The sequence below is a fragment of the Peromyscus californicus genome, unplaced genomic scaffold (genome assembly GCF_007827085.1).
Source record: "Peromyscus californicus insignis strain IS unplaced genomic scaffold, ASM782708v3 Scaffold_6__1_contigs__length_162567912, whole genome shotgun sequence".
Classification (NCBI taxonomy): domain Eukaryota; kingdom Metazoa; phylum Chordata; class Mammalia; order Rodentia; family Cricetidae; genus Peromyscus; species Peromyscus californicus.
The window spans coordinates 61951433-61969853 of NW_026294584.1; the positions used below are offsets into that span (position 1 = coordinate 61951433).

The 18421-nt window shown below is 37.3% G+C and overlaps 1 protein-coding gene across 15 annotated transcripts in view; it reads right to left on the minus strand.

Annotated features, from left to right (window-relative positions):
- The window catches only part of Kmt2c (lysine methyltransferase 2C), a 230470-nt gene that overhangs the window by 98761 nt on the left and 113288 nt on the right, over positions 1–18421 (minus strand). For all 15 annotated transcript variants that reach the window (XM_052719471.1, XM_052719463.1, XM_052719473.1 and 12 more), the window contains exons 10-14: positions 7654–7823; positions 6471–6622; positions 6172–6276; positions 4901–4978; positions 2982–3688 (exon numbers count right to left, since the gene is read on the minus strand). In XM_052719471.1, the coding sequence (XP_052575431.1) occupies positions 2982–3688; positions 4901–4978; positions 6172–6276; positions 6471–6622; positions 7654–7823 (1212 nt within the window). The remainder of the gene's footprint in view (positions 1–2981; positions 3689–4900; positions 4979–6171; positions 6277–6470; positions 6623–7653; positions 7824–18421) is intronic.

An 18421-nucleotide genomic window follows, 5' to 3' on the forward strand; every position in this document is an offset into this window, starting at 1 on the left:
CACAAGTCAACTTCCCACTTCTAAAGGCCTGAGTTAAACTCTTTCAACACTCTTGAAAAATAATTTGGATTATAGATTATGAAAATACTTGAAGAGATAGAGCAGAAAAATGACAACTTACAGAGACAGGAAATAAAAGTTTATCAGATGTCTTTTGGTAAACATACTTGCACACAAAGCTATAGTACAACACCTTATTGTAATGACTTGAAAAAGTCTTTTTACACAAAACACCTCATTTCTACAAACCAACTTCAGCCTCAAGTGGTAGCACTTTCATTCTGCACTGGGAAGGCAGATGGAGACAGCTCTCTCTCTGAGCTGGAGGCCTGCCTGGTCTACACAGTGCACTCCAGACCAGACAGCGCTATATAGTGAGATCCTGTCTCAAACAAACAAACAAACAAAAAAAAAGAACAATAAAGTTCAGTCCTAAACAGAGTAAGAAAGTAGACCTGATTGTGATTGATAGGGCACTGTAAAAGTAAGTCACCCACTTTACTATTCAATACTTTCTGAATACAATTATGGCTCATTTAGTAATGATTTAGGGAATGGCTTTAGAACCATCACTATCAGCACAACAAAACAAAAAGTTTGGTGTTTCGAGTCTGCATGTGCCTTCAGTTCAACATTGCAAAGGGCTTATACTCATATATGCAACACACACACACACACACACACACACACACACACACACACACACACAGAGACTTTTAAAAACATGATTTACTGTTATTTCAGAATTTATAAACTAGAATGGACAGATATGACAAGACATGGTAGTACGAGCCTATAATCCCAACACTCAGGGAACAGAAGCAGGAGCAATACACCAAGCTCAGGGACAGCTGTGGCTATACAGAAAGATGCTGAATCAAGAAATAAATTTAAAAAAAAATTTTTTTAAAGACAAAGAACTTTGAGACCTGAAAAATGAAATAGAGGCTGAAATGTAAACAAAATAAGGAATTTGATCAATTAAAACTTTTTCCATCCTACTTCCTGACACTTTAAAAGCTTTCCACATAGTATTCAACACATTACAAAAAACAAAAAACAAAACAAAATTTAAAAAAAGAGAAAAAACAACACAGTACAGCAGAGGAAAGCAAAGCCTCCTCCTCAACTCAGGACTCCTCTTCCAAGATTCAAGTCAAACTACAGCCTCAAAGGCCTTCTTAGTTGCCTAAGATGGGGCCATTACAGAACGCTGGAAAAGAGATTGCAAGTCAGGCATGGAGATCCACATCTGTAACCCCAGCAATCTTGAAACTAAAGTTGGAATATAAGGAGTTGCAGAACAACATGGGCTATATAATCAGTTGTCCTCCCAAAAAGTATCTTGCAGTATCTTGATAGGTACCAAAAGTGAATGTGAGGTTCAAATTTCTTTTGCCAACTTTTTGGTAAGAAACAGAACTACTCACCTGTTATATAGCTGATTTTATGAAATAACAAAAAGATTGGGGGTGGGTTCTGGTTTGTGAAGAAAATAAAAGTCTCATGGGTTAACAGAAGTCAAGTGTCAAAGGTCATAATCGGAGGGTGGGGGGCTGACACATGAAAGTATTCTAGGGCTGAGAGATGATGGTCAGGGTGCCTGCTGCCAAGCACAATGCCCTGAGTTTGATCACTAGTACCCTCTGACCCACATACACATAGACACACACACTACTGTTTGAAATACTGTAATTCACTACATATATCTTTCCCACAGAACAAGAGCTAGTCCCTTTGCCTTTGGTATAATTTGTCTTTAGAGAATTAAAAAAAAAAACCATAGGATTTGTTCAAGACAAATTAGTCCATTAAAACAGATTTTCTTTAAGTGCCTTTACAGCTCCAAAGCTAGCTAAGATTAATATATTACTACCACATAAAAGTAAAAATATAACCCCTGGAAGCAATTTCATCCATAAGACTTAAAATTACAAATAAATACTACAAAGTAAACTCTTCCCTACTGTTTAATATCAGAAAGCAGCCATTGTGTAGAAAAACAATAAATAATTCTAATCAGCCATTATCTTCATTTTACTATCTCACTATAATCCACTTCAAAGGAACTGTAATTCATCCCTAAAATATAGGATCTATATAGTACTTAAGAACAATTGCAAAGCCCAACAAAGAGAAGCAGCTCAGAATTCTGGCACTTGGAAGACTGAGAGTTGGGTAGCAAATCCCAAGGGAGCCTGAGTCTTATGGTAACATCTCTGGAAAACAACAAACAAGTGGTTGCGGCTTCAGGTCAGAGGGCTCCCCCAGCACATCAGAGTTGCTAAAGAACAACAATACATTTTAAGATTGTTTTATCTAAAACTGATGAAGTCCTACCTTGAAACTAATTTTACAAAGACTTAGCATTTATATACAGAAACAGACATCAAAATGAGAAATTCACCAGCATAAAATTTTCATTTGTGCATTTAAATATATATGTTATATATATATTACTGGGAAAAGTAAACATTATTACTATAGATTCATAATTACTATAGAATCATATTTTTTTTTTTTTTTTTTTTTGGTTTTTCGAGACAGGGTTTCTCTGTGTAGCTTTGCGCCTTTCCTGGAACTCACTTGGTAGCCCAGGCTGGCCTCGAACTCACAGAGATCCACCGGCCTCTGCCTCCCGAGTGCTGGGATTAAAGGCGTGCGCCACCACCGCCCGGCAGAATCATAATTTTACAGTGTGTTTTTAAAACTCTAAGATTATTTTGGAACTAAAAACACCTTAAAATGTGTTTTCTATTAGAAACTATAATCAAATAGATTATATTTTTATATTCCAAATTTTAATAAATTACATTCTCAGCTAAGAGCATTTTTTAAATAATACACTCCTCCCAAAACAAACACATTGGAACTGAATTCTGTGGATGGAAAAGCTGCCTTCCAAACCAAAGCTAGATGTGACTTTCACATTTGAAATGACTGATGCAGTATCTTCCCTGTCATCATTAATATCATCCTACCTGCTTAGAGCGGGGTCTTCCAGGAGAAAATTTTCTTTTGGTAATAGCTGGTTTACCCATGCCAATTTTTGGAGTGACTGAGATGTATGTTGTTGGCATGATGTTTCCAGCAGCAGAGTTGAGCGTTGAAGGGTAATCGTGCAGCATGTCGCATGAAGGCAAGTCTAAACAAAGCGTTGAGGAGGAAGACACATCTGCCTTGCTCAGGTCAGTTGCTGATGAGAATGATGATTCCTCCTCAGCTGGTAACTGTACAGATTTGTCTCCTTGGCATGAACTATCTTTGACACAACTGTCAACAGCAAGAGTCATTTCAAAATCCTCACACCCTGTGGGGAATTCAGAATTTTCCTTCTGCTCCATTTCATCTTGTACTCTCTCTATCACCAACGGTTCCTTACAAGATAAGGAACTTTCACTGTGAGCAGACAGTAAGGCTTCTGGTGCAGAAGACCCGGGCGATGACTGTGGAGGGCATGGGTCGGCTTTAGATACCACCTCAGGTTCCTCTGACAACTGCAGGTCTTCTTGTGGCACAATGGTCTGGTGTGGAAGGACTTCAACATTTTCTGTCACTTCCATTCTGTCTTCACTTTCATCTTCCTCACAAACGTGAACCCCTTTAGAAAGACTTTCCAGTTTTTCACGATCAATTTCAGGGGAAACCTTGTTTGCCAATTCAGGATTCCTATTATTGTCAGATGATTCTACAAAATTTAGAAAATGGGTAACATTAACTCATATGCAAATTGTAAAACGTGTAAGCATAAATAGAATTATCTGGCTAAACTACAACTTTGAAGGAATTCAAGAAGTGAAATTATTGAAGTAATTAAAGCAAAAATTCCCAAATGGTTTATGGATTAAAATCAATCATGGCTTTCTGAAAACATGTCTCAGTAAGATTCCTAGAGGGAAAAAGTAATTTCTAGTTAAAAATAAAACAAATCAAAAAACAAGAGATTCAATTACTGATATATTTTTATTATACACATGACACATTTATGATTTAAGCATTTAGAGACTAAAAACTATGTATGGGAAGTTAACCTCATTTTAAAGCTAGTTTTAAAAAAAAAATCAATGATATTAAGTGAAATGTCAAACTTTTAAAAGGAAGACTGGTCTAGAACATAAAAATACAATGTAGACACAGTTGTAATATAGCTTCTGATGAGTTTTTCAGTCACATCAAGACTTCCTTAGATTATTACCTATATATGTTAGCCTATCCAGCACATATGTTGTATTATGATCCTTGTTTATCCTCATTGTCACAACTTTAGACACTAATCTTGACTAGTCTATTTATATATCAAACACTGAAATATGTATGATGAGTAAACTTTAGAGTACTAATTTATTAAAATTTTAACTGAGCTAGGCATGGTGTCACATGCCTTTAATCTCAGCACTTGAGAGACAAAAGCAGGCAGGTCAAGACCAACCTAGTCTACATAATGAGCTCAAGGTCAGTCAAGGCTAAATATACAAAGTGAGACCTAGTCTCAAAATACAAGCAAACAAATAAACAAAAGTTAATTTGATCTTATTTAAGAGAAAGAGGTCTCAATTAGCATGAGGCCAAATGTCTCTAAAAAGAAGTACTACTGAAAATAAGACATTTATTCAAAATACCATTGAGGCTGTATCAATGAAGACATTAAACTCTTCATTTATTATTTTCAAATCTGTGATTAAAATTAATGTATGCTCTGATACCAAAATGAAACCTCACTTTTCATTCCTATAGTAGAGAAAGACTACATGTGAGGAAAAATAATAGATCTGCTATTACTAAACATGTGAAACAACACTTCATAGACAATCTACCCACTGTCATTCTAGTTGAGGAAAAAATTGATTGGGCTATTGTCTTGTAATCCAATTAAATTAGACAATCTGAACAGACAGCTTACCAGCAGTGAGGAGACCACTTGTGTCAAGGCTCTCTGGTGGATTACTTTTCTGGGGCTCTTCAGTGTACGCTTGAACTGCTACAAATAACATATTATGGAATCTTTAAGCAAGGAGTCAACATTTCTCTCTCTATAGTAACTGAATAAGAGTTTTACTTTAAAATGCCAATTTCCAAAATGAGCACAAAACATGCTGTTATTATACTAGTCAATGATATACAAAGATACAATTAGGAACCTGTTTATGTACTACAGATCTGCTATAACTTATTTTCTCCAGTTACTTCTGTATGAAGCCTAACTTTTAATGGGACTTGTTAAAAACTGTGTACATTTAAAAACTTGAAAAACTCCAAGACTTTTCTGTATTTGTTCAAAGTAATAATTTAACATAAAGCTTCATCTATAGTTGAGCAGTGGTGGCGTACACCTTTAATCTCAGTACTTGGGATACAGAGGCAGTCAGATCTCTGTGAGTTCGAGGCCAGCCTGGTCTGCAGAGTGAGTTTCAAGTCAGGCTCCAAAGCTACACAGAAAAACCCTGTCTTGAAGGAAAGAAAACAAACAAACAAACAAAAAAAAAAAACAACAAAAAACCTTCATCTACAATAAAAACTTGCAGAAAAACACGTAATTTAATTTTACTAATTATACATGTTCAGTAAAGCTATTATAAATACTGCAAAAACTTAGTTGAAACATCATTAAAATATCCTCAATAGCACAACTGAAATAACTTCACATAACAAATTTTTCATTCTCTCTGCAATAAACACCTCATAATCTACAATAGGTTTAGTTCCCAATTATAAAAACACAATGGGTTGCTTTTTAATGAAAATCACTTGGTCCCTAAACAAGGCACATATTTATTAATAAACTATAAATATAGTTATGCCGAAGATGATTTTTCTAAAAGGCTTCTATCTACCACTGAGCCACATTTCTAGGCCTTAAAAGGTTCCTCTCACCAGCCTATGTTGGGGCATGCCTTTAATTCAAGCACTTGGGAGGAAAAGGCAGATCTCTTGAAGTTGAGGCCAGCCTGATCTACAGAGCACGTTCCAGGACAGCCAAGGCTACACAGAGAAACCTGGGATGGGGTGGTGGGGAGGGAGGGGGCACACTGGGAAGAAAGAAAAGAAAAAAGAAAAAGGCTTCTCTCTAAACACTTTCTAAGTATGCCATACCTTACTTAGCTCATTTTCATTCACGTTTTAGAGGATATTCACATATTGCCTATTTTCTTCCAAAAATAGAAAGATACTTACTGTCAGGAACAATTCCAGGTGTGGGCTGGTGATCACTGACATCTTTATTAACTGTTGGTTCCAGAAATACCACTTCATCTTCAATTTCCATTCCATTGGAATAATCTTAACAGAAAATGATAAATTCTTTACCTCAGGGTAAATTTTTTCTTTTTATTATCCAAGCCAAGAACTATGTCCTTATTTTAATAAGGATAACCTATCAACAGCAGTGTCACAGTTTTTCTTCAGATTTTACTCTGTTTAAATTTGAACACACACACACACACACACACACACACACACACACACTTACTTACCTGTAGGTAGTTCAGGCATCTCTAATTCATTTCCTGGATGTAAGGAATCTATCTCAGCTCCTAGGTGTTTACAATACATGCAGATATATTCTTCTTTGAACTGAGAATCCAATTCATGATCAGTTGGTTTGTCACAATCTAAGTGAAACCATCTGTAGTAATAAATATATTTAAAGTAAAATCTCTAATTTAAAGCCAAATTACTATCCAAGGAAAGGGAAGTCAATTTATTAAAAAAGATAATGGTTATGATAAGGTTAAAAATGAGAAAAGATGGTTATATGGGTTGAAAACTGCCAAAGGTTTTCAAAAAGAAGATGACACTTAAGGACAACATTACAATACATTGACATATTTTTCCTTCCTTATTTTTAAACTACCTTCTCTTGAATTTTCTCTCAATGCTCATTTTTGATCTTGCCTGTTCTTATATTTTACATGTTTGGTTCATTAAGTTTTTCAGATTCATAAAAACCATAATTTGCTGGGTCTTGTGAAACGCACCTTTAATCCCAGCACTCGGGAGGCAGAGGCAGGCAGATCTCTGTGAGTTCGAGGCCAGCTTGGTCTACACAGTAAGATCTAGGCCAGCCAGGGCTACATAGTGAATCTCCATCTCGGAAAAAACAAAAGTGGAGGATCAAGATCATGACGGGGAAACCTACAGAGACAAATGAACCAAGCTCATAGGGACTCATGAACTTTAGACTGATAGCTGTGGAACCCGCATGAGACTGGACTACACCCTCTGCATACTGGAAACAGTTGTACAGATGGGTCTGTTTAAGGGGCCCCTGGCAGTGTGATCAGGATCTATCCTTGGTGCATGAGCTGGCTCTCTGGAGCCCATTACCTATGGTTGGACACCATGCTCACACTGAAGCAGGGGGTGGGGGCTGGGTCCTGGCTCAACTGAATGTACCAGAGTTTGCTGTCCCCCCCATGGGAGAATTTACCCTTTTGGAAGAGGGGATGAGGAGTGGGGTCCAGGGGACCAGAAGGAGGGATGAGAGGGGGATCTGTGGTTGGTATGTAAAATGAATAAAAAAAATAATGTTTTAATAGAAAAAAAAGCTAAAAAGAACTCCATTTATAACAGCACTCAGTAGAAAAGGAGCTGAAAGAGTGCAAATGATCCCAAGAACCAACAAAACAGCTAGATAGAGCAGCTATTTCTTCTTACCTTTTACACATATTACAGTGGAGCATCTCTTTCTGCAATTCTGGATTGAAGCACTTTCCACAAAAAGGACATAAATTATCCTGTTGTTGATAACAAGTGTCACATATCAGACAGTTGTGATGCCACTGAGCACTAGATCGTGTACCACACTCTATACATATTCTGCAATTCTAGAATGAGAAAAATAGAAACAAAAAAGTTTATCATACACCAGGCGATGGTGACACATGCCTTTAATCTCAGCACTCAGGAGGCAGAGGCAGGCAGATGTTTATGAGTTCCAGGCTGGTGTACAGAATGAGTTCCAGGACAGCCAGGGATACACAGAAAAACCCTGTCTCAAAAAAACACAAACACCACCAACAATAACAACAAAAAATGTACATTTGTACTTGCAGTTCTGATGTAAATCTTTTGGAAATGAGCAAAACATTTGTGGATTATTCATTACTTTTCACATCAGTTCATTTTTGAAAAAGGAATTTGTCTCAAATGGTGGCTGATCTCATAAAACTGCACTAAAACTGAGAGAAAATTTTAATAGAGATTGAAGATAATAAAAAAAGCAAATACGGAAGAAAGAAACCAAGAACATAGCAAGCCAAATTTCAAAGATGAAATATAATCTAGAACTAGAAAGTAGATCTACCAGGGATATATATACTCTTAAAGTAAACTGATTTTCCCTCTCCTCACAGTTACCAATTGCCAATAGCTCCTCAACTAGAGTGGGACTTCATTATGCCCAAGTCTCCTCCACACAGTGGGCTTTTTGTCTGCTTGATGCTGTACAGGTCTCCTGTACACCCTCACAATTGCTGTGGATTCATACATACAACTGCTATGTTGTATATGGAAAACTCGGTTACCTTATTTGCCTCCTGCCTCTGGTTTTCATAATCTGTCAGGCTTGGGAGAAGAAGGTGTGATAAACATAAAGTTTATTTGGAGAAAGATAGCTTGGGCTATGAAGAAAAAACTAGGCCTCAGCAATGGAACTTTTCGCTCAAAGAACATAGCACACTTCTGCATGCTAGACCTGGAATACAAGTTGGAGAGAGAATGGACTTGATTCAGATGACCAAATACACCTAAAACTGAGAAATTGAAAGCCAAGTACAGTGGCTCCATTTGTAGCTGACTACACTCCAGTGGAAGGCCATACATTCAAGAATTTATGAATAGCAACCTAGTCTCTATTGGCCTTAAAAAAAAAAAGGACACAAAGTTGGGTGTATAGAAGTGGAGTGGATCTGGGAAGAGTTGAGGAAATGGAGTAAATATGATTGAAATACATTTTATGACATTCTCAAAGGATTTTTTTTTAAACAAGAGGTGGAGAGAAGAAGCAGGGAATAATTTCTATAAAACAGAGCTCCTGATCCCACCATTGCACAAAGCAAAATGATGATGCTATATTATTCCATTTACTCCTTGGTAGCTTAGGAACTAAAACTGTCAGGACTACACAGTGATAATGTTTCAGTAAAACTTTTACATGACCAAAAGTACAAGTCTAAAGACAAAGTGACAAATTAAGAAAAACATGTACATCAAACAACGTGTAATAATAGCCTGTATATCTCTAATTTATTAAGAATTCTTTAAAGGACCAAAATGTTTACTAACAGACCAAGTACAGAGGCAAAAACTGACACTTAAAATTAAATAATAAAATAAACAATCATCCTCATTGACCAGTGAAATAAAGAATGAAAGTATCATCTTTCAGCCATGGAAGACAAACATTCAATATCAGAAAAAGATCTTACTGGAACAAAAGCAGCAACAGTAGCAGCTCTCTCAATGCTTGGCACTGCAAAATGCACAAGTCAAAACTAAACACACATACAATCCAGAGGCAGTAATTTTACTTATGAGAATTTATGTGACAATTTCTCTCAACAAAATACTAACACATACACATGCACAAAGTTACAAACTTCTAGAGCATTTGTAATGTGAAACCCTGGAAACGACTTGAATAACACAATATTCAATAATCACCTGAAAAACACAAGACATTGGTCAAATAAACTATAGCATAGAAACACAGAATAATGTGGAAATGCTTTTTCAGAAATCTCTATGAATTTATATAATTTCTATGTTAGAAAGTACTTCTATGAACCGATACGAAGAATTTCCAATCTACTTTACATAAAAAGTAATATGCAAAAGATTATATATAATGTGCTTTTGGTGTAAGAAGGAGAAAATGAGAAAACACAAATGAAGGATAAACCTGGAAAACAATGAAGTTAGCTACTTACAAGAGATTAAGAGAACCAGGGTACAAGTTCTAAGAAAAAAGTAGTGACAATTCTCTCATTAGACCTTTGATAAAAATTTTGACTAATGGAAAGTATGCTAAAATCCTATATATTATTTTTTTTAATCTGAAAGAAAAGAAAGGGGAATAAAACCCAAACTCATTTTTACTGAGTGAATGAATGAAAGTATCCATGATCTTCAATACAGAATTCTTACCATTAAAGAAAATGTTTGCAAAAGAAGACAAAAAGTTAAGTAGGATGAATCAGAACTAGACATTCAAGTTCAGTATTCCCCATTACATTACATGTTATGTATGATTATAAGCATACTCATGATCATGTGCACATTCTTGTTCTCTCTCCCTCCTAACTTCATCTGCTCAAAGGTTTAAAGAGCAGCACTGTCAAGAAGAATACCTAACAGGCAATGCCTGAGTTAGGCTGCTTATTGAAGTTAAACAGTCTGGGGCAGGAGAGATGTAAAGACAAGTTTAGAACATCTTAAAAAATATGTGATGAAGTATTCAAACACGAGGGCCTGACACAGAGACATGACAGTTTGAACACAAAAATAATTAAATAAAATATCTGTCATCAAAAATAGGAATTCATGAACTACTCTCTGTAATAACTTTTTAAGTTGCTTTCATGTTTACTCTGTGTGTGTGTGTATGTTCGCTAGGAGTTAGAATGCAACTCGTACATGTGTATGCATGTACGTAGTAAGAAGACAACATGTAGGATTCACTTCAGTCCTGATAGACTAAACTCATCAGGCTTGGCAGTAAGCTCCTTCACCCTCTGAGGTATCTCACCAGCCTTCATAAATAATTATGTGAAAGAGATGGTCCTGGTGAGGAGAGTTGGTCAATGAATGTCAAGGAGTGCTACAGCTTAAGCCAGACCGTGTTCCCAACAGGTAAAATGCCATCAGACAATGGCTTCTAAAACCTAGAAATAAACTTTAAAAAGGAGCAAGATATTCATAATTAATGTGTTTCCTTATCTACTACTGGGTTATTAGATAGAGACAGTGGAACAAAGAGTAGAGGAATCTGGCAGCATCCTAACCAGGTAATTCCTATGGAGACTGACGAGCATCTGTGGATCCGGTTGTGTATGACACCTTGAGAACCCTGTACTACTCCAGCAATCTAACCATGAGGAAATAACAAAGACAAAATGAGGATACTTCTATGTTGGGGGTGGGGGGTGGAAAGTAAGTAGGTTCTTTAAAAAAACGACCAGGTCAAAAGGTAAAGACTTCAGGAAAATCTTCAGATTAAAGGATAAAAACAAAAGAGACCTAACAATTAAGCGGAATCTCTAACATTAAACTAGAACCGGAACCTACTTGGGAAGAAAGGATACTATATGTAACATAAAATCAAGCATCAAAAGTAAAATAGAGGGAAAAACAGATGAAATAACTATACTGACATAAGTTTCTGGAGAAACAGCGATACTGTGTTTGGGGAAGAATACTCATCTGGGGGACACCATGTTCAACAAGAATATTCTTATAGTCTTACATATTGAAATATCCAAAGCTAAAAAGGGCATTGTGTAGGTAACTTAACTGTCAAAAAGTGGAGTGGGCAGGATGTAGCTCTGTTGCAGTAATCAATCAAATGGTAAAGTTATAGGATGGGAACAATCAGAAAGCGCACATGACCCCCAAAATGCTAACAACAGCTGAACCAAGGTTAAATGGTCTGCATGTTGTCTCCAACTTTTCATTTAAAATAATTTTCAAGTAACTTTATAAAGAAACCTGTAATATACAAGCACAGAAATTCACATACAAAAATGGGGGAAAGAGCCAGATAGTGGTGCACGTCTTTAATTCCAGCACTAGGGAGGCAGAGGCAAGCAAATCTCTGAATTCAAGGCTAGCCTGGTCTACAAAGTGAGTTCTAGGACAGCCTGAGTTAAACAAAGAAATTCTGTCTCAAAAAATCAGGAGGGGGGGGGAGAGAAAGGAGGGAGAGAGGGGGTGAGGAAGGAAGGAAGGAAGGAAGGAAGGAAGGAAGGAAGGAAGGAAGGAAGGAAGGAAGGAAGGAAGGAAACTCACCTAAGTAATGGCATACAGCAAACATTAGATGACTGCCTTGCTCTGTACTAGTTAGGAAGCACCTCTTCTAAACTAGAACCCCCTAAAGGGAACAACCCCTGCCACACTGAGGCCATACACAATGTTATATACATGAACATTGTAACTAAAAACTACAGAGAGAGAAAGTTTTAAAAAAAATTAGTAACACAAATTGTTCAGTTTTCAATGACTCAAAGGATAAACCTTCCAACTGAAATCTCTGTGGCAGCAATAAGGGTGTTCATTGCAGAGAGAATGCTTGTCTGGTAAGCAAATCCCCAGAGTCAGTCCCCAGCAAAGAGAAAATTACCATGGCAGCTAAGTTGGTACTGGTTTTATGCTGAGTTCTATGCTGAGTCTATGTATGGACTCTTTAAAACCAATATCGCTATGAGGTAACTCAACATTATAAAAACAGAGTTAAGGAAGTCAAATCACTTGCCTTAAAGAACAGAAGTTTGAAAAATTATGTATCCACTGGTACACTCAGCAGTACCATATGTAATTGTCATGCTGGAGGAGGGTGGCAGAATATGACAGGGATCAAATCAAGAGGAAGAGGCAAAACGAAAGTCAAAGAATACCTTGAGAAAGACACAATATTCCACAGAAAATTACTAAGATAATTAAAGAAGATTATGATTTGATAGCAAGAAACAAGAATTACCTAGCTGTCTAAAGAGAAAATAAAGAACTAAATATACTATAAAACAGTTAAATATCTAAAAATAAAACAACAAAAATAGCTCTCCAGTTCTGTAAACGGACTACGATCTCAGTGACCAAAATGTTTTAGTCATAACTAACTAATCAATACAGAATCACAATCAGATCCTGGAAACAAGTCTTAAGAATTATCAAAAATAAGCCGGGCAGTGGTGGCGCACGCCTTTAATCCCAGCACTCGGGAGGCAGAGCCAGGAGGATCTCTGTGAGTTCGAGGCCAGCCTGGTCTCCAAAGCGAGTTCAGGGAAGGCGCAAAGCTACACAGAGAAACCCTGTCTCGAAAAACCAAAAAAAAAAAAAAAAAAAAAAAAAAAAAATATCAAAAATAAAGATCTCAAAGCTCTCAAGCAGGAAAAAAAAAGATTTAAATTAAAAATATAAATAAATAACACACAAATGACTGGGTGGTCGGGCACACTGGGGGGGGGGGGGGGGGCGCAATTCACAGAGGGCTATACTGTGGGGCAAAAAAAACCCTAAAAAACAAGAGAAAAAACCTGAAAGTGTCATAAATTTGGGATTAACAGAAAAGATACAAATTTCTTTCTTTTTCTTAACATGTAGCCCAGGATGACTTTGAACTGGTGATTCTCCTGCCTTGTGCAGGTATGTTATCCTCCACGCTAGGCAATACATGCATTTGGGCAATGAAAATATAATGTTTATGTTTTAATTTAAATCAAACAAAAAAATTTCATTACAATCGATTTAAATAGTTAACTACTAAATCATTTAAAATGCACATTTGAAATGGCACAGAAGGCTGCAGAATAAAAGGACGTTAAAATATAAATTATTGGTGAAAAGGCTACTTACTCATGTTACTGGGTAAAGGTCCAAAGCAGGTGGGGGTGGGGAGCAACTGCATAGGACAGAGTAGTTTTACACTAATAAAACAGTGGCCCAACCTTTTGCTACGTCAAAGCCAAACATATATGTTTAGTTAAAGGAAGAAAACACAAGGAGAAATTGATAAAACAAATAAACATGATTAATTTTATTAATTTTTAAATCTGCTAGTTAAAAAATGAAGTAAACTGGTTTTATCTATCAAGAAAGTTAATAACCACAAACACCGTTTTAAAAGTGACTATTACAAGTGTGAAAGCATTTGCTTAAAAACCTACACCATCCCAGACCTGCAATCCGTGCACTCCGGAGGCTGTGGTTACCTACAGATTTACCACTAGCACAGTCTACACACCAAGTTCCAAGCCAGCCAGAACTACAAGATGAGTGCCTCTGCCCAAAACAAAGCAAAAAACCCTACGTCAGTTAAATTCTGAGTGCAATTTAGGTGTAAACACCTAAATTTCAGTACATTAGGTCAGGTTTACACACAAAGTTACCAATAGGCTTGAAAGTAACCAAAGTTATAATCAATGGTAAATTTATAGCCTTAAATATCATTTCCTTCAGAAAGGAAAGAAAAAGAATTATGAATTTACCTTTGTATTTCAGAAAGCTACAGCAAGCAGAGGCACGTAGCAAACACCAAAGTATAAACACGTCAAGCAGTGTGGTTTTCTCCCTAGCTTAGGTTTTCTCCTTAGGCAGAAAAGGAACTGGAGCTACTAAGGCAGCTGGGTCTTCAGCCCACAGGCTCCACCTCCCAGGTAGCAACACCTGAGCAGAGTTAATTAAAGCATCTTGTTCTCCAGGTGATGGATCCTTCTGCTCACATTTCACCTCTCACATCTCACCATTCCAGCTACTGCCTAATACGGTTCACTGGGGCTGCTCTAGAATGTTAGATAGAATGCAGCCTCCGATGCCAGGTGTCAATCACGTCAACAAGAGGACTGTTCCCCTCTGTGCTTCAGCCACTGTGACACCAGGCCTGAGGCCTGAGCACCTTCCTTATCAGCACCCTCAGCCTTCTTGCCTTAAAAAGTATAAAAAGCACGAGAAAGTAGTTCCAAAGAAGGTAATGGGCCAAAGGAGGGCTGCTAAGGCAATTCAATGCCTCCCTTCCACAGACCACCACTCCCTCTCTAGCTCTGGTGGAAAACCTTACTGTTCTGTAGGACACCTCAAGATGGGTTCCACCACACTCACTAGCCCAGCAACCCCACACCTCCAATTCTACATGCCGTGTTCACCGACTCACTCCATGCTTCCAAACACACAATACACTGAACAATAAAGCCAGGAAGAGATAAACCAGAAGCCCTTTCTTCAGTGAGCCAATGGGACAACAACAGGGGGCTGAAGGAAGAGAGCTCAATAAAAAGCAAACAAACAAAACAACTATGAACTGGAACTTTTTCATAGAAATATTCATGGTTCGCCTGTGATCCCTGCACTAGAAGCTGAGGCAGCAGAAACACTAAGCCAATCTGAGCTACAAAAGAAAGACCCTGGAAAAAGAAAAGTGGAGGAAGGGAGGGGAAAAAATAAAGGGGGATATATGATAATCAAAAATGAAAATAAAATGTAACAACTGATGTCAGGGACGTCACAAGGCAGACTACTGTCCCTGCATTTATTTACACTAATCCTAGGTACTGTAAAAGATGTTAAGAACAAAGGGGGTTGTTGTTTTTTTTTAATTGTGGCAAAAAGACCAGATGTCTGAACAGCACAAGAATGTGCACCACTGCAGACAGTGTCATAATCCTCATAGCATACTCCTGTCTTGCACATAACTACTTACAGCAGGTAAACTACCAACAACAGCACATCAATAAACTTCAGTGCAGAACTGTGGAAATAATGGATTGATATGACATTTATTACTGACTATCTCATGATATTGAATCTGTAAACCAAGCTTTTACAGAGTTGTATAACATTACAAATTTTAGTCTAGAGGCACATTTTAAACTTGGTCTAGGTAGAGCCCTCCTTTTTCGGCTGTGGCTCTTGATGTGGTGCTGTGTCCAAGATGCTAATGAACACAAACTCTGGTGCTTGAAATAAACTGGTGCAGCTCATACAAACAAGATTAAATGGCCCCTTAATAGAGCTCACTCTATCTACAAGAAACCAAATGCCCTGCCTCTCCATCACTGACATCTGCATCTCCAGAAGGCCTCCAGTCTATTTCAGAGAAAAAGAGATCAAATACAATCAAAAATGTTCAGTGCATGTCACCTTGATGTGTTTCCGGTAACAGCAGAATATTGCAATTGAAAGAATGAAGCATTAACATTGAATGGGTACCCTGGCCTGCTACCCATAATCTATAGGAAAGGAATACCCACTGTTTCAATTATCGGCCTCCCAGGGTAGAATAACATGTTGTGCTTGGGAAATCACCAGAGCCTGAAACTGTGTTCTGACATGGCAGCTACCACATACATGTGGCTATTCAATACTTGAAATGTGGATGGCACAAATTTCAATTTAGTGTGTGCTGTGGGTTTTTTAAAACAGAAATCAGATGTGAAGAATTGGAAAGAAAGTAAAGCTCTTAATTTTACAGTGATTGTCTTTGGGTTAAGTGAAATACAGTTTTGAATTATGTAATTATGATTTATATTATGTTTCTGTTAGATAGCACTGGTCTAAAATATAAATCAAAATAGTCATGGAAATAAAAAACGTCTAGTATTTGAAGTCTGCCTGCTGGCCTTCTGCAATGTGATTAAACTAAAATAATAAGCAAAAGGTCTGTATTATCAATACTATTTTTATACAAAAACTTTGTGTCAGAATAGTTAAAGTCAAAGAATGGGATTTAAGTATATATCTCCTCATTAAACCCAGTCTTGGCAAGTTAGCTTCAAAGGAAAGCCATTTGTTAAATTATATTAATATTTTTACTCAGTTGTGTTTACTTTATAAATTCTATTTGGCTTTATTTTTAAATTAAGATTACAAGGGCTGGAGAGATGGCTCAGTGGTTAAGAGCACTGGCTGCTCTTCTAGGGGTCCTGAGTTCAATTCCCAGCAACCACATGGCAGCTCACAACCATCTGTAATGGGGTCTGATGCCCTCTTCTGGCGTGCAAGCATACATGCAGATAGAGAACTCATATATAAAATACATAAATAAGAAACATTAAAAAATTAAGATTACAATAACTACAATAACTGGGTGGTGGTAGCACATGCCTTTAACCTCAGCACTCAGGAGGCCTTTAATCTCTGAGTTTGAGGCCAGCCTGGTCTCCAGAGCAAGTTCAAGGACATCCAGGGCTACACAGAGAAACTCTATCTTGAAAAACAAAAACCAAACAAAAAAAATTGCAATAACTGAAGTAAACAGGGGGTTGCATATGGATCTGTACTACATAATTTGAAGACAGGAGATGAAAACTCCTATCTACAAATAAGTAGGGATAATTTACCTATCCACTAAATCTTCACCAAATATAAAACCAGAATTTATTATTAGCTAGTATAGATATCAAAGGAAGAATATGGAGAACTGTAATCACTGCCTTGACTGTCTACATAACTTTAAAACCTGTAGTAATTTGTTAATATATTCCAAGAAAGAAATCAGTTTTACTAAATGAGCTGAGAATTTAAAGTAAACTTAAATAATTTCTATTTTCTACTTATACTGAAAAAAATTTAAAACTTTGTACTTCTGAATATGTAAGTCTTATTGCTTACCTACTTGGTACTACAAAAAGGAGTACTACCAACAGAGATCCCTCTGCCTCTGCTTCCTGAGTGCTGGGACTAAAGCCCACAACGCCCGGCTTAATATGACCTTTCGACTATCAGTACTAATAAGTTTTAGAACTTTAAAAAAGGGTCTCACTCTGTAGCCACAACTATCCATCCTCCTGCCTCACTCTCTTGAATATGAGTCTCACAGCTCTATGATTTGGGCCTCTCTGAACCTTTGTGTCTTCTGCTGTCTGTGGAGAGACTGGAGATTCATGCAGCCGCAAGAGCAACTGAAGGAAGCAGGCGACACAGAACAACCCAGAGGAAGAAGCGGCCACATTGTGATACAATGACAGCTGGAGACCAGAACTCTGCAAATGCCATTGCAAGACCCAGAAAACCCAGCCTACTGATGTAAGGAAAAAATGATGAATGAAGCCAGCCAGAATGGTTCACATCTCCAATCCCAGCCCTGGGGAAACAAAAGACTAAAAGGTATGGGAGTTTGAGGCCAGCCTAGGCTAGCGAGACATTGTCTCAAAAACCCAAAACACACACACACACACACACACACACACACACACACACACAAAGGAGTAGCACCTAAGTAGGTAGAGTTGTCAGTCAACTGACCAAGTTTATAGACAATATTGGAAAAACCTTAGTAAATTCCTAAGAAAGATTCAAGTGACCATCATTGAACAAACATCTCCAGGTCATTAACATACTAAAACAGACAAATCAATAACCATATACACAGGTCATGGAATTTTGTTCCTTAGGAAAACAGACAAGGAGGGCACATCCTATCCTGCCACCTTCAACACAAAGCATATGGCTCTCTCAAAGAAGACTAGCAAGAAAAAGAAGGGCCATTCTGTCATCAACAATGTTGTTACCCAAGAATATACCATCAACGTTCACAAGCCGATCCACAGAGTGGATTTCAAGAAGTTATGCCATTTAGACACTTAAAAAAAATCTGGAATGTGTTTGAAGGAGATGGAAACTCCAGATGTGAGTGTTGACAACAGGTTCAATAAAGCTGTCTAGCAAAAGGAATAAGAAACATCCCATACTGTATCCATGAACATTTGTCCAGAAA